We start from the raw sequence: 16,872 nt of genomic DNA, 5'->3' as shown, positions 1-16,872 counted from the left end.
TGATGGCCAGTCCAACACCTTGACTTTGTTGTCCTTAAGCCATTTTGCCACAACTTTGGAAGTATGCTTTGGGTCATTGTCCATTTGGAAGACCCATTTGCAACCAAGCTTTGCCATCTATTTTGTGAAGTGCACCAGTCCCTCCTGCAGCAAAGCACCTCCACAACATGAGTATGCCACCCTCGTGCTTCATGGTTGGGATGGTGTTCTTCGGCTTGCAAGCCTCCCGTTTTCCTCCAAACATAATGATGGTCATTATGGCCAAACAGTTCTATTTTTGTTTCATCAGACCAGAGGACATTTCTCCAAAAAGTACGATCTTTGTCCCCATGTGCAGTTGCAAACCGTAGTCTGGCTTTTTTGCGGCGGTTTTAGAGCAGCGGCTTCTTCCTTGCTGAGCGGCCTTCCAGGTTATGTCGATATAAGACTCGTTTTTCTGTGGATATAGATACTTTTGTACCTGTTTCCTCCAGCATCTTCACAAGGTCCTTTGCTGTTGTTCTGGGATTGATTTGCATTTCTCACACCAAAGTATGTTCATCTCTAGGAGACAGAACGTATCTCCTTCCTGAGCGGTATGATGGCTGCGTGGTCCCATGGTGTTTATACTTGCGTATTATTGTTTGTACAGATGAACGTGGTACCTTCAGGCGTTTGTAAATTGCTCCCAAGGATGAACCAGACTGGTGGAGGTCTACAATTTTTTTTCTGAGGTTACTTGTGTCATGCACAAAGTGGATGTCCTAACCAACTTGCCAAAACTATAGTTTGTGAACAAGAAATTTGTGGAGTGGTTGAAAAACTAGTTTTAAATTACTCCAACCTAAGTGTATGTAAACTTCCGACTTCAATTGTATCTAGTACATGACAGAGTGTTGATTTTCCTCTCTTTAGGATAAAATCCATGCTGCTGTGTCACTGATGGCTGTCCCACAAGGTGAAATGACTTGAGGGACAGAATTTAGCATGTAGAATATTGTTGTAAGTCATAGGAAATGATCAAGTGAGCTGAAACTTGAAAATAAATCAATTATGTATGCTGTGTAATGCATCGAAAGTAATGTATTGAATAGTGTGTACATAGTACTCTATATTTAAAATATTCACAACCCCTTTTCCACATTTTGTTGTGTTACAGCCTGAATTTAAAGTGGATTAAATGGAGATGGTTTGTCACTGGCCTACACACAATACCCCATAATATCAAAGTGTTGACTTGCTCCTCTCTTCCCTACTGTATTGAAATGAATTAAAATTAAATGCTGAAATGTCTTGAGTCAATAAGTATTCAACCCCTTTGTTATGGCAAGCCTAAATAAGTTCTGGAGTAGAAATTTGCTTAATAAGTTGCATGGACTCACTCTGTGCACAATAATGGTGTTTAGCATGAATTCTTAATGACTACCTCATCTCTGTACCCCACACATAAAATGATCTGTAAGGTTCCTCAGTCGCAGTGAATTTCAAACACCGATTCAACCACAAAGACCAGGGAGGTTTTCAAATGCCTTCACCTTTCAGCATTATAATAACCTATAGCATAAGGCCAAATCTACACTGGAGTTGCTTACCAAGAAGACGCTGAAAGTTCCTGAGTGGCTGAGTTACAGTTTATGAAAATCTATGGCAAGACCTGAAAAAGGTTTGTCTGGCAATGATCAACAACTAGACCTTGAAGAATTTAGAAAATAATAATGGGAACATGTTGCACAATCCATGTTTTGAAATCTCTTAGACTCACCCAGAACACTCACAGCTGTCATCTCTTCTTAAGGTGCTTCTACAAAGTATTGACTCAGGGGTGGGAATACGTATGTAAATGAGAGATTTCTGTTTCAATGTCAAATTTGCAAACATTTCTAAACTTGTTTTCACTGTGTCATTAGGATGCATTGTGTGTAGATGGGTGAGAGAGAAAAAAAGCTATTTAATCCATTTTGAATTCAGGCTGAAACACAACAAAATGTGCAATACCTCTATGGGTATGAATACTTTCTGAAGACACTGTATTTCAGCCTTTTTGATGGAATGTGAAGTGCACCTACAGCCTTAACGCCTACATCCCACCTACACTATTGTCTACAGAACAGACTGGTAGTACTGTTCTTTTGTGAGATATTCCTGTAGGGAAGTCAGTGGTCACATTTTTTCAAAAGCAGGCGTTCTTGAGGGTCTCAGGAATCCTTCTGTTTGGAAGAGTGTCCACATTGCATCCCAAATGCACCCTATTCCCAATTTGTTGCACAACTTTTGACCAGAGCCCTATATCCCCTGGTCAAAAGTAGTACACTAAATTGTGATGGGGTGCTATATGGGACCCTTGCCAAAGCAAGCTGTGTGTTCCAGGAAGATTGATGTGTGCTGTATGGAGATGTTTATGCCTAGGCAGGCAGGCAGTGAGGCAGGCAGGCAGAGAGGCAGGCAGGCAGAGAGGCAGGCAGGCAGAGAGGCAGGCAGGCAGAGAGGCAGGCAGGCAGAGAGGCAGGCAGGCAGACAGGCAGGCAGAGAGGCAGGCAGGCAGGCAGGCAGCGAGGCAGGCAGGCAGTGAGGCAGAGAGGCAGGCAGGCAGGCAGGGAGGCAGGCAGGCAGCGAGGCAGGCAGGCAGCGAGGCAGGCAGGCAGCGAGGCAGGCAGGCAGGGAGGCAGGCAGGCAGCGAGGCAGGCAGGCAGCGAGGCAGGCAGGCAGGCAGGGAGGCAGGCAGGCAGAGAGGCAGACTTGACGAACACCCACCCAGAAGCATAGTGGGGTCTGTATAATGACTCACTTCTGAGCTTGGCTCATCTAGTGCTTTAGCTCCTGCTGCCTCCAGCTGACATGGAGATATAGTGGAGTGTGAAGAGGATCTCACACAGGGAGACCAGAAGAGGTGTGTGTGTGTGTGTGACTGTTTAGTTATCCACAGTGCTTGCTTACGCAGCGTGTTTCAGGAGGTCCAGGGGTGGTAAGTATACATGCTGCTGTCATGTCTGGCTCAGCCCTTCGTTGAGTGGCCGGTTTAGGAGCTGAGATTTATGCCTGATGCCTTTTACTTCCTGTTGTTGCTGTCCTTTCAAAAAGCTTTCACATCCTTCTCATGACTGCAGGGAAACAGTCTAAGCTGGTGGAACAGAAACATGAAAACCAACTGTTCTCTGTCCCTGAAAAGCCCCTCACAAGGGATTTTACCAGACATGACTAGTAATCAGACTACATGTATGCAAAACTACATCATAAAACCCACGGTTGGCCTGTCATTTGATATCTACACCTGACATCATAGGGGACTCCCTATTCATGTTTCCCTGCGTTGTAGCTGTGTTTGATCATGTTCCTCCTTGTGCTTAATGTGCTAAATGTTGTGGGGGGAGAGTTGTGTGGGTGAGTGACCTCCTGGTTCTGTATAGGGGTGTTTGGTCTTGGAGAGAATGTGTCATTCAGTATCTGCAGGGTATATTTTACTCACTCACTGATCCAAGCTGACTGCCTTGCCTTTTTGATGTGGTTCTACTGCCTCCACTGACAGAGGAGAATCTACTTATCGTCGATCTGGGACTGTTGCTGTGTGTAGCTGTTCCCCCTCTTTTTTTGTTTTGAAAATGTCAGGGCAAAGATTACTGCAAGCAGTTTATGTAACTATGGCAACCCATGACTGAACGGGCATGTTGGCGATGTGAGCTGTCAGTAGCCATCAGGTCGCAGGTAGGAGCGAGAGGAGTAGGAAACTAGGGGATAGATTCCAAGTATTTTGTTGGACCGGGAGAGGCTAAGTTGGTCCTAGATATGTGCCAGCAGGAAGGCAGCCTTGGCTACATGGAGCGTCCAGAGACACTGGGTTGAGAAGATAAGAGAGGCTGTAACCAATAAGTTGATAGATGAGGCTGGAGATGGCCTCTGTCATGCTCCATCTCTAGTTACCCTCCAGCAGGTCTGTCTGGGGTCAGAGGCTCCTCTCCTCTCTGGGTGAAACCTTACATCTGTGTTTAATGCTGCTGCCTACTGACACAGACCTCCTGACCCAACACACACACACGCACGCAAACACACACACACACACACACACACACACACACACACACACACACGTAATTCAGCGTCGCCCACTGTGTTTATGTATTGGAGAGAATCCAGATGCCGTGCTAATGAGATACATGTGAAGTTGATAAATCGCCAAGTAAACCAGGCAGCAGGGACATACCTCCTAACTTCTGCAACGGTGTGTGTGTCTTTTGATTGTATATAGTAGGTTTGCATGTGTGATACCCAGGCACTAAAGCACTGGAATACTGTCTCTCTACCACACATACAGTCCTGGTCCTCATACACCGACCACCCTTTGGTGTTTCTTAGGACTTTTAATACACAATTCTGTACACAAGCACAAGTAGGCCTGTGTCCACACACTCCATCAAACTAACATGGCCCATCCTGTTTAGTCTGAGAAACTCATGTTTCTGTAATCATTCATGTGGGGACTGGCTGCATGGAGAAGATGGTCTGACATCACTAACCTATTTATTATCCACAGGCACTCCATGTAAAACGGATGGATCATAGTCTGCTACATGCTCCGGGGATGCATTAGAACCTTTAGCCTCAGTTTATCAAGAAGATATTTAAGAAGTCTACTGCGTCTCACTGTTAGCTTCACACCAGATGTTGCTCTCTGAGTCGTTCTTTTTTTTACCACATCTTTCTCCCCAAACAAATCCATCTCACTTGCAGCAGGCTAATTTGAGTTCATCTGAGTTCATTCATCATGGTTGAATTTAGAATTGGCCGTAGGGATTACATTTTTGCCAAATGGAACTTGATCAAATCTGAGGTAGATGTGATTCTATTCCAACCTTCATTGTGTTAACCTGAGGCCATGTGCTGTTGTAGAGTCAGCTTGACGTTCATAAGATGAGGCTATATTGTATTGCTGGACACACACACACACAGTATTGTATTTGCACCACATTGATGTGTTCTGTCTGTGTATTGAATGTCCATCCCAGTGGCCCTCCAGTATTGTAGTCTCCTATTGGATTGGAGACCATGTTACAGTAACCAGGCCTGGGGATTCCCAGCAGGACCAGGCTCATTCATTGATCTATTGAATTACATGGTCTCTTTCTATATACTCTCCTCCTTTCTCTCCCTATTTCTCTCTCTCCATCCTTCTCTATCTTTCTCTCGCTCTCTCCCTCTTTCCATGCTCTAACCCTTTTTCTATGTCCATCCCTCTCCTCTGTCCATCCCTCTCCTCTGTCCATCCCTCTCCTCTGTCCATCCCTCTCCTCTGTCCATCCCTCTCCTCTGTCCATCCCTCTCCTATGTCCATCCCTCTCCTCTGTCCATCCCTCTCCTCTGTCCATCCCTCTCCTCTGTCCATCCCTCTCCTATGTCCATCCCTCTCCTATGTCCATCCCTCTCCTCTGTCCATCCCTCTCCTCTGTCCATCCCTCTCCTCTGTCCATCCCTCTCCTCTGTCCATCCCTCTCCTCTGTCCATCCCTCTCCTCTGTCCATCCCTCTCCTCTGTCCATCCCTCTCCTCTGTCCATCCCTCTCCTCTGTCCATCCCTCTCCTCTGTCCATCCCTCTCCTCTGTCCATCCCTCTCCTCTGTCCATCCCTCTCCTCTGTCCATCCCTCTCCTCTGTCCATCCCTCTCCTCTGTCCATCCCTCTCCTCTGTCCATCCCTCTCCTCTGTCCATCCCTCTCCTCTGTCCATCCCTCTCCTATGTCCATCCCTCTCCTCTGTCCATCCCTCTCCTCTGTCCATCCCTCTCCTCTGTCCATCCCTCTCCTCTGTCCATCTCTCTCCTCTGTCCATCCCTCTCCTCTGTCCATCCCTCTCCTATGTCCATCCCTCTCCTATGTCCATCCCTCTCCTCTGTCCATTCCTCTCCCAGTACTGCTAAAGGAAGTGGTTCAGAATTCACCTTGGGTTGTTTTCCTTACAATGTTTTGTTGTTGACCTGACGTCTGCTTTCAGATACTATTCTGATCTCCTTCATTAGACATTGAGATGTATGATAAAGGTGAATCAGGTGTGAGGCTGTGTGCGCACAAGAGGGTCTTTCTCCTCTCTCTATCAGACCGCTTGGCTGGAGGTGACCTTGGTACTGCTGAACAGGCAGAGGTGTTTGCCTTTGTACCTGTCTCTGCCTGCCTGCCTTGGGTGGCTGCAGCCCGTATTGACTGGTGTTAATCGAATGGATGTGGTCTGGAGGACAGGACAAATGACAGGTGGCTATAGAGGTGATGTCACAGTAGCAGGAAGTCAGACATGGGGTCATTTGGAAGCCAAGGGCTTAGCCTTTCTCATAAATGACCATAAACACCACCCCATTTACTTGCCTACTGAGAACCTAATAATCTGAACATGATCATGAAAATCTATGCCATTATTCTACCTTGTCATTTCACTGTACATTGTAGTTTCTATATCCCTTTCTCCCACAGTGGGTTTGCTTTTCAGTGTACTGGAAGGTGTTTCAAAACCTGATGAGATCTCAGCATATCCTTCCTCGTCTGAGGGAGAGAATAGGAAGGATAGCAGGCTGATGTGGTAATCCATGTTTGATAGCAGGGCATCCTCTCGTTAGCCTGCAGTCATCTCATGCCAAGCATATTCTTATGAGAATGATTTGTATTTATTATTGCAACAATCAAGACCTACTTGTGTAAATGATGAGTGATGGTTGGGTTGTTACTGAGAACATTAATTGTCAGTTCTGTTTGATGCCAGCCATGTAATGTTTAAGGCTCCCTCTGGCAGACCAATAAAGAGAGAGATGTTTCAGTTTATTGCTAGTGAAGGAAAGAGCCAAAGGTTTTTTCTCAAGGCTAGGAAGTGTTCACAGCTGAACCTGACCTGTAAAATCCACCAGACTTCAATCAAACTGGATTTGTCACATGACTTTACCGTAAAATACTTACTTACAAGCCCTGAACCAACAATGCAGTTTTAGGAAAAATATTTAATAAATAAACTAAAGTAAGAAATAAAAGAGCAACAATAAAATAACAATAACGAGGCTATATAGGGTAGAGGTCGACCGATTATGATTTTAACGCCGATACCGATTGTTGAAGGACCAAATAAAGCCGCTACCGATTAATCAGACGATTTATTTTTATATACAGTGCCTTGCGAAAGTATTCGGCCCCCTTGAACTTTGCGACCTTTTGCCACAAAGTATTAACTTAAGGGGGCTGAATAATTGTGCACGCCCAATTTTTCAGTTTTTGATTTGTTAAAAAAGTTTGAAATATCCAATAAATGTCGTTCCACTTCATGATTGTGTCCCACTTGTTGTTGATTCTTCACAAAAAAATACAGTTTTATATCTTTGTTTGAAGCCTGAAATGTGGCAAAAGGTCGCAAAGTTCAAGGGGGCCGAATACTTTCGCAAGGCACTGTATATTTGTAATAATGACAATTACAACAATACTGAATGAACACTTATTTCAACTTAACATAATACATCAATAAAATCTATTTAGTCTCAAATAAATAATGAAGCTTGTTCAATTTGATTTAATTAATGCAAAAACAAAGTGTTGGAGAAGAAAGGAGAGGTGAGTACCAGGTGGTAATACAGACACCGTAACAGCCCTAGTCCTATAGATTGTTGGAGAGTGATTTCCTAACTTGAGCAGGTTGTTCTGGTCAGTCCGGCAGGTTATATATGAGGTTGGAAATCCTCCCCTTACGCTGCCAAATCAAATTTGAATGGTCACATAAACATTTTTAGCAGATGTTATTGCAGGTGTAGTGAAATGGCTGTAGGTATATGTCTAGGTATATAGACTGTTGATTAGACTTGAACCCTTTGAGTGTGTACCAACCAGGTGCAGTTATTTCTCCTTGTCAGAGTAATATGCAGGATATGTTCTCTGTCGTCTCCGAGTGGCACATGGCTCATTTCTGTCTGTCTGGGTTACAGATCAATAGAGTTTCAGGTTGTTTGCGTGTCTGCCTGCTCAGTGAGACAGACGGATGGCAGTGTTCTTCTCATGTTGTTTATATCCAGATACAGACATGACTTCTGTTTTGACCCCATTCGTTTTTTCCAGACAACAGATGGACTGTATTTGAGAACTTGTGAATTTGTCATGGGCTCTAACTCACCAGAATGAATTCTGTGAAATATTACTAATGCGTTGTGGTGCGGTTACATCTATGTCTTGGCTTCATGGAAAATAACTAAGTAGTTGTATTTCCTTTGTTCTCATCCACATCTTATACTGATCTCACCCTCCATTCTCCCAGGTGTAGACATACCCCCCACACCGCCTGCCAAGATGGTGGCCCTGTCCCTGAAGATCTGCATCCGCCAGTGCAACCTGGTGAAGACCATGCAGTTTGAGCCGTCCACGGCCGTCTACGACGCCTGCAGAATCATCAGAGAGAGGGTTCCCGAAGCCCAGACTGGACAAGGTACACTCACAAGACACAGACATACAAGCGACAGAGGCCATGTTCAAATTCCTTTATAGACCATCCTTCCTTAACAGGTGAAAGCAAGGGCACCACGGGGCTTTCATCTGTACAGTCATGTCTTAGCACTGAGCACTTCAGAGAAGGGAGAATTTGGAAGAATTAGAATGGTACATGCCTCTGAACACTAGAAACAAGGGCTTAGAAATGCATCATTCATCCTATTGCTAATGGTAACTTCTATTCCTATTGTTTTCCAGCCTCAGACTACGGTCTGTTCCTTTCTGATGAGGACCCCAGGAAAGGCATCTGGCTGGAGTCAGGAAGAACTCTGGATTATTACATGCTGCGGAATGGGGTAAAAACCTACCTAAAGCATACCTTCTGTAACCCTTAGTAATCTGACCAGTCCGATACTGTAGCGAGGGTTCTCTACTGTAGCGAAGGTTCTTTGTAGTTGTTGCCATGGAGAAAGTATTTAAAGTATAAGATGAATGGTGGTGTTGGTGAATAAGGTTGATAGATCACATACCGTAACACACACACACACTGACACTATTCTTGATTGAAGTCGGTCCTCAAAGATCACACTCATCAAACATGTGTTCATAGGGTGTGTTTTCCATTGGTATTTCCTCTCTAGACAAATGCTGTGTTTTTAATGCAGGGTGAAGTACCAGACCTGTTGAAATGACAGAGTATGTAGTTCAGAGGAAAACCCTTTTCATATTGCTGTGTATGAGAAATTAGAGAGTTGTGGGGAAGGAATAGGCAACCGTTAAATGAGATTTTCTGCCCTCCATTCATCCCTCTCTCCTTCGACTGGCTAAATGTTTGATCACTTGCTCAACTTTTCGCCACATTCACAGTTTTATCTTTTGCTCTCCCTCCCTCTCAGGATATCCTTGATTACAAGAAGAAACAGAGGCCATTGAAGATCAAGATGCTGGATGGAGCTGTGAAAACCATCATGGTGGACGACTCCAAAACAGTGGGAGAGCTGCTAGTGACGATATGCAGTAGAATAGGTGAGTGGTCCATTATTTGTAAAAACATCTATCATAGGAAAGCTTGTGAGTTGAGATTGTCTCAAAGTGATGATATGCAGTAGAATGTGAGTCTGCTTCCTTTTGTACTGCAATGAATTCCCCTTAACAATTAACCTGGATTACATGATTTGTTTTAACACCTGTCATAGGAGAGCCAGTGATTTGAGGTTGTCTGAAAGCTTTCCCCTGTGAGTTCAGGAATCACCAACTACGAGGAGTACTCTCTGATCCAGGAGGTAATGGAGGAGAAGAAGGAGGATGGGACGGGCACCCTGAAGAAAGACAGGACTCTGCTCCGAGATGAGAGGAAGATGGAGAAACTCAAAGCCAAGCTTCACACAGACGACGACTGTGAGTTTAGGCCAACGTGACGTATTATTTTTAAATCCTAGTGAAGCGTAGGGCCTCAGTTGAGGCTAAACATCTTTAGCAGACGCTCTTATCCAGAGACATTGGGTGTTAAGTGCCTTGCTCAAGGGCACATCAACAGAATGTTCACCTTGTCAGCTTGGGGATTCGAACCAGCGACCTTTCAGTTACTGGCCAACGCTCTTAACCATGAGGCTACCTACCATCGCTACAAATTGCCACTAGTTCTGGGAACATGTTGATGCTGAAGCCAATTTAATTTCCCTTATGTTCGTTTAAAAAAATAATTGAACCAAGTTGATCATTTGAGCCAAATATGTTTTGAATAAAGTTAGCAGTAACATGATTATTTAGTTAGCTAACTTGCATCTGCTATCCTTAAGTATTTCTGTCATCTGTTCTGAAAATACATTTTGATACAGATTGATCTGCCTGTTTCATAAGAGTTAGAAGCTGCATTATTTCCCGGTTATTTTTGGTTTAAGTTATTATTTTAAGGTTGAGTTGGATACTGTGGTTGCACATCAAATTGTATGTTCCTCCTTTTTCCTGAGCGGTGGTGTCCATTTCTCATGTGCTGTAGGCAATAGACGTCTGTCTTGGCCTGCTGTGAAGTGTTCAGTCATACAGGCCATCGACAGGGCAGCTCCTCTCCAGCCTCTAGATATTGGCACATCCATCAAACTGATGGGCAGCTTTACACCACTATTGACATTATCACTACCCCCCTTCAGGGGAACACTGACGCCAACATGGATTTTGGTTTTACAAAATATTGAGTCAACCCCTTGGGTTGACTATAATGGAAAGAATTATAGTTAGATTTTTAAGTTTATTGAGAATGTCAGAATCTGTGCATTTACAAATTAATATCAATGTGTGTGTGTTTAGTGAACTGGCTTGACCACAGCAGAACGTTCCGTGAGCAGGGGGTGGAGGAGACCGAAACTCTTCTGCTCAGGAGGAAGTTCTTCTACTCAGACCAGAACGTGGACTCACGAGACCCGGTCCAGCTCAACCTGCTCTACGTCCAGGTCTGACCCTCACCGCGGTCTCTCCTCTCCTTCTGCTTTTAACACGTCTCTGTCCTTTCCACTTCCCTCTCTCCTACTCTTTCTTACTCTCTCTTTTCATCCTTCCCTCCTCAATAACTATCTTTCACTCTCCCCGCCCCTCTCCTTCCCTCTTTCCTCTCCCATGCCTTCTCCTCTGTTGTACTTCTCCTCTGTTGTACTTCTCCTCTGTTGTACTTCTCCTCTGTTGTACTTCTCCTCTGTTGTACTTCTCCTCTGTTGTACTTCTCCTCTGTTGTACTTCTCCTCTGTTGTACTTCTCCTCTGTTGTACTTCTCCTCTGTTGTACTTCTCCTCTGGTGTACTTCTCCTCTGTTGTACTTCTCCTCTGTTGTACTTCTCCTCTGGTGTACTTCTCCTCTGGTGTACTTCTCCTCTGTTGTACTTCTCCTCTGTTGTACTTCTCCTCTGGTGTACTTCTCCTCTGGTGTACTTCTCCTCTGTTGTACTTCTCCTCTGGTGTACTTCTCCTCTGGTGTACTTCTCCTCTGTTGTACTTCTCCTCTGTTGTACTTCTCCTCTGGTGTACTTCTCCTCTGTTGTACTTCTCCTCTGTTGTACTTCTCCTCTGGTGTACTTCTCCTCTGGTGTACTTCTCCTCTGGTGTACTTCTCCTCTGGTGTACTTCTCCTCTGGTGTACTTCTCCTCTGTTGTACTTCTCCTCTGTTGTACTTCTCCTCTGTTGTACTTCTCCTCTGGTGTACTTCTCCTCTGGTGTACTTCTCCTCTGGTGTACTTCTCCTCTGGTGTACTTCTCCTCTGTTGTACTTCTCCTCTGGTGTACTTCTCCTCTGTTGTACTTCTCCTCTGTTGTACTTCTCCTCTGTTGTACTTCTCCTCTGGTGTACTTCTCCTCTGTTGTACTTCTCCTCTGGTGTACTTCTCCTCTGGTGTACTTCTCCTCTGTTGTACTTCTCCTCTGTTGTACTTGCCCTGCATAGTAGTCAGCAATTAAGCTATTCACCAGAAACATGCTGTAATGGATGAATGTTGATGGATAGAGAACATCTGTTATTCAATTTTTTTTGTGCCTTTTATAATAATCATTGAACACACACAGCCAGAGCTGGTGCTTCACACTCTGATGTGCCTCATTATCAACACCACAATCATTACTGCCTCAAGGTGTGTGTACACGCATGTATATTTTCCTGCGTTTCTAAATCATTTCAGTCAGTGCATTTGCGATGTATTTTGATGTATGCAGCTGGCATATTGCATTTGTGTCATTGTCAAGTCACCTCCGCTCTTCCTCAAAAGGACTAAAGCACCACTTCCATTGCTAGTCATGTTGTGCTGTCTGTGTGTTGTAGTGTGTGTAAATGGCTGTGAGAGATGGTTCAGTCAGATAAAGGATCTGGTTCAATAAGTAGGTATATGAGACTCAGCAGGCTCTCTTCTGGACTCATTATTCTCTGTATGAGAGTTGTCTCGATCAGGCTGATGTGCTTTACAACATTAAGGGATCAGGGTTGAGATGAGGTCATTAGAGGTACTAGTGCTAGACGTCTTTTGTTTTGATAGGTCACCATGGTTGGGGTCAGTTCCATCATTTCAGGAAGTGAATTGTTTCCCAGTCAAGAATGTAAAGAAACTGGAGTCAGCCGCTCCATATTACTAGTGATTATATTGGGTTTCATCTTCATCTCTTACCATTCCAGAATTAAAACAGCCTTGGAGAACTTTGAGTGGCTCGTGTCTCTTATGACGGTGATTATATTAAATGTGTGTGTGTTTATCTCTCTCCCAGGCACGAGATGACATCCTAAATGGTTCTCACCCTGTGTCCTTCGACAAGGCCTGTGAGTTTGCAGGGATTCAGGCTCAGATCCAGTTTGGGCCGCACATAGAACACAAACACAAGCCTGGATTCCTAGAGTAAGCTTCACTTCCTTCTAAAGACTACTACATAAGGCGAAGGGAAAGTGGGTTTCCTAGTTAGTTGTACAACTGAATGCATTCAACTGAAATGTGTCTTCTGCCTTTAACCCAACCCCTCTGAATCAGGGGAAGGATGATGATGAACATGGTGATGATGATTTTTATCATGGTGATGCTATTCAATACAATGAAGACATATTGCTGGAAGGAATGTATTACTTCAGGGTACTGATAGAAATCTGTTTTCATAATACAATTCCTCACCATATTAAATGGGGTTTTGTTGTTTTAAACCAGCAGACTTTTCATGGTTTTATGTATGAACTCTCAACCTGTACCTACCTATCTATTTTAGCCTCAAGGAGTTTCTACCTAAAGAATATATCAAGCAGCGAGGGAATGAAAAGAAAATCTTTCAGGTTGGTCCAGTTTGTTTATGAATCTTATAGAAGTAGATATTGGGGCGGCAGGTAACCCAGTGGTTAGAGCATTGGGCCAGTAACCAAAAGGTTGCTAGATCGAATCTGTCGCTCTGCCCCTGAACAAGGAGGTTCACCCACTGTTCCTAGGCCGTCATTGTACCTAAGAATTAGTTCTTAACCGACTTGTCTAGTTAGAAAATAGCAAAATTGTTATTTTATTTATCTTCAATTAATTTACTCGTTTCTGAATTAATTATTTTTTTGGTTCCTATTCTGTCAACTTCTTAGTCCCATACAGCTGCTGATAGTCTAAATAAAAGTATAACCCTGGTGGTTCAAGCACTGAATGCTGATTGGCTGAAAGCCATGGTATATGAGACCGTATACCACAGGTATGACAAAACATTTATTTTTAATGTTATTTACGTTTATAACCAGTTTATAATGGCGACAAGGCACCTCTGGGTATATGGCTAATATACCACGGCTAAGGGCTGTTCTTATGCACGACACAACGCAGAGCACCCCATCGTGCCTTACTGCTTTAATATATTCTATTCTATTTTCAAACTCTCAGGACCACAAGAACTGTGGTGAGATGACAGAGATAGAAGCTAAAGTAAAGTACGTGAAGCTAGCCAGGTCCCTAAGGACATACGGAGTGTCTTTCTTCCTGGTGAAGGTAAGAGTGTGTGTGTGTGTGTGTGTGTGTGTGTGTGTGTGTGTGTGTGTGTGTGTGTGTGTGTGTGTGTGTGTGTGTGTGTGTGTGTGTGTGTGTGTGTGTGTGTGTGAAGCACTAGCAGGTGCAGAAATGAGTGGGTTACAGCTGAATATCAGTAGCTTTTCATGTTGTTGCAACACCAAGGCCTCGTCGCACTCTTTCATATCAGAGGAATGTCTTCTCTTTGGAGTGGACAGAATCCAATCCCACCTGAGCATTAGGTTTAAGACCAACCAGATGACTGAAATATGCTCATCTGGCTTCAACCAAACTACATGTTTCCTAGCCAGGTCCCTGATCTATTTGAGTTGGCTAATACAGTACAAATAAGATCAAGTACCAGGCTAGAAAACTGACCGCATCATTATTCAGACTCCAGAGTCACACTTTCCTAGTTAAGAAATGGCAGAGCAACACAAGGCAGTGTGGTAATGAATTGAATGAATTAGACTGAGGAAATATTGCATGTTTCATAGTTTTTGGCAAACCCATTAATCTTATGTAGATATGAGCTAAACAAAACTGTTAGACACATTTTTTACAAATGCTTCATATCTGGATATAGACGTTCAACCAACTGTGTGCCTGCAGCCTGTGCACTGGAGTGTGGCGTAATGATTACTTCCCTGTGAGCAGGGAGAGAGCGCGAGGGAGGGAGACAGAGAGCAAGCACCTAGAGAGTTAACTAGTGGTTTCTGGCTGCACCTCTGCCAGGCAGGGTCTCTCCTTTTACTGCAGCCCCCACAGGGAGATAGGAGGGGCCTCCCCTGGCCCTCACCCCCTCCAGCTCCCCTGGTCCCCCCTGCCCGTCACCCCTCCAGTTCACCTGGTCCCCCGGCCCTCATCCCTCCAGTTCCCCCGTTAACCCCAGCCCTGTGGCCCTCAACCCTCCAGTTCCCGTTAACCCCAGCCCCCGGTCCTGACCCCTCCACTTCCCCTGGCCCTCACCCCTGCAGAGCCCATAGATACCCACTCCACCAGCAAGGCAGTGTTGAGCTACTCTTAAACACTCCTCACCTCTGTCCTTGTGTCACTCCCAATCAACTCTCCTCTCTCCCTCTGATCAGTCAAAAAAAAACATGAGATAGAGGGAGAAGGACGCCATTTTTTATTTTCGGAAAGGCAGTCCATGATTCTTGATGGATTAGACATACTAAGGACTATCTTAACCGTTCATGTGAAAATGAAGTTTAATGAGGTTTTGGATGCTTATTTCACTCTGTTCTCTAATGAAGCTTTATTGCTTTTTATTTTCCATTGTTTTCTATTGACTGTTTGTAATTGTATTAGAAGATTGATTAATAGTATGAATTTGTTGCGTATTTTCCACTGTTCTCTGAGTGTTAGTTGTTGCTTATTCTCCCATTGTTCCCCAATAAGGTTGTGTTGCTTATTCTTCATCATTCTCCAATAGGCTTTTGTTGCTTAATATTTCCCATTGTTCTGTCACGCTGTTTTATAGGAGAAGATGAAGAGTAAGAATAAGCTGGTCCCCAGGCTGTTGGGGATAACCAAAGAGTCAGTGATGAGGGTGGAGGAGAAGACCAAAGACGTGGTGCAGGAGTGGCCCCTCACCACTGTAAAGAGATGGGCCGCCTCGCCCAAGAGCTTCACCCTGGTGAGAACCCCAGCGTGTGTGTGTGTGTGTGTGTGTGTGTGTGTGTGTGTGTGTGTGTGTGTGTGTGTGTGTGTGTGTGTGTGTGTGTGTGTGTGTGTGTGTGTGTGTGGTAAGACTCCCTTCCTCAGTGCTGCCGCCTCCACTTCCTATAGTCCACTAGAAGACTGACAGGGTCCACAGAAACCTCTTGTATATTTTACACGCAAACACCAATCCATTATCTGCCCTCTAACATGTATGTCCGTTGTGCTGTATTTCTTAGGTAGATCACACATAGATAGACTCTCAGTAAATGAAATGTTCATCTGAATGTTTCTCTTCTCATAAACAATTAGTATGAAGACTCTTCTCGTCACTCATTCAATTGTTCAACTTATTATATTGAACAAACCCCCTTTGTCTTGCCTGACTGCCCTTTGTGACTTTACTAAGAGTCAGTAACTAAAGAAATGCCTAATCTAGAAGATCTATCTTTGTAGACATGCCGTCTTTACCAACACTCAATTGAATTAATCCTCTCTGTGTTGGTACAGTTGAGGAATGTTCCCTGTGTGTCCCAAATGTTCCCTCTGCACCATATTCCCTTTAAAGTGCTCTACTTTTGACCGGAGGGAATAGGGTGCCATCTGGCATGCAACCTCTGTACCTTGATACTGAAGCTGTTGATGTTTTAAGCTGTACCTTTTGGTGAATGCTTTGAAATATTTTCATAGAATTTTATTCAACCAATCATGGTTATTCCTTTGTGGGGATCCTTTCATCCATTTTCAAACCCCTGTTTGCAGGGTCAGATCAGTTTCATATTCTAAAAGATGATGTCCAGAAATATGACTAAGGAGTATAGAAGGATATTCTATGGAATGTCTCCTGATATTTAACCTCCGAAGTGATTTTCTTCTTTCCCCACACAGATTCTTCCATGTGAAGTGTGCCTTTATATGACAATACCTGTAATTGGTTTAATCTGACAGTGGCTACAGCCTGCTAGCAGTTTGATGTCTAGGCTCCAGCAGCTCAATGTCTGGCGTCTGTTATAAATAACTAATTCCATACGTTCACATGAATCCCCACACACTGAGCCAAGTCCTCTATGTAAACTCATTCCATACGTTCACATGAATCCCCACACACTGAGCCAAGTCCTCTATGTAAACTCATTCCATACGTTCACATGAATCCCCACACACTGAGCCAAGTCCTCTATGTAAACTCATTCCATACGTTCACATTAATCCCCACACACTGAGCCAAGTCCTCTATGTAAACTCATTCCATACGTTCATATGAATCCCCACACACTGAGCCAAGTCCTCTATGTAAACTCATTCCA

General features: G+C 44.1%; 1 protein-coding gene across 5 annotated transcripts in view; it reads left to right on the top strand.

Moving 5' to 3' along the window:
- LOC118372873 (talin-2) overlaps positions 1 to 16,872 on the top strand; it is a 135,921-nt gene that overhangs the window by 47,857 nt on the left and 71,192 nt on the right. For all 5 annotated transcript variants that reach the window (XR_008126806.1, XM_052513425.1, XM_052513426.1 and 2 more), the window contains 9 exons: positions 8,241 to 8,408; positions 8,669 to 8,766; positions 9,307 to 9,436; positions 9,656 to 9,808; positions 10,718 to 10,860; positions 12,651 to 12,778; positions 13,137 to 13,200; positions 13,781 to 13,885; positions 15,387 to 15,542. Coding sequence is in view for 4 of the 5 variants with exons in the window: in XM_052513423.1 (XP_052369383.1) it covers positions 8,241 to 8,408; positions 8,669 to 8,766; positions 9,307 to 9,436; positions 9,656 to 9,808; positions 10,718 to 10,860; positions 12,651 to 12,778; positions 13,137 to 13,200; positions 13,781 to 13,885; positions 15,387 to 15,542 (1,145 nt within the window). In the remaining variant the exon portion in view is untranslated. The remainder of the gene's footprint in view (positions 1 to 8,240; positions 8,409 to 8,668; positions 8,767 to 9,306; positions 9,437 to 9,655; positions 9,809 to 10,717; positions 10,861 to 12,650; positions 12,779 to 13,136; positions 13,201 to 13,780; positions 13,886 to 15,386; positions 15,543 to 16,872) is intronic.

Source organism: Oncorhynchus keta, unplaced genomic scaffold (genome assembly GCF_023373465.1).
Source record: "Oncorhynchus keta strain PuntledgeMale-10-30-2019 unplaced genomic scaffold, Oket_V2 Un_scaffold_1109_pilon_pilon, whole genome shotgun sequence".
In the NCBI taxonomy this organism is placed as follows: domain Eukaryota; kingdom Metazoa; phylum Chordata; class Actinopteri; order Salmoniformes; family Salmonidae; genus Oncorhynchus; species Oncorhynchus keta.
This window is presented reverse-complemented; position numbering and strand designations above follow the sequence as displayed.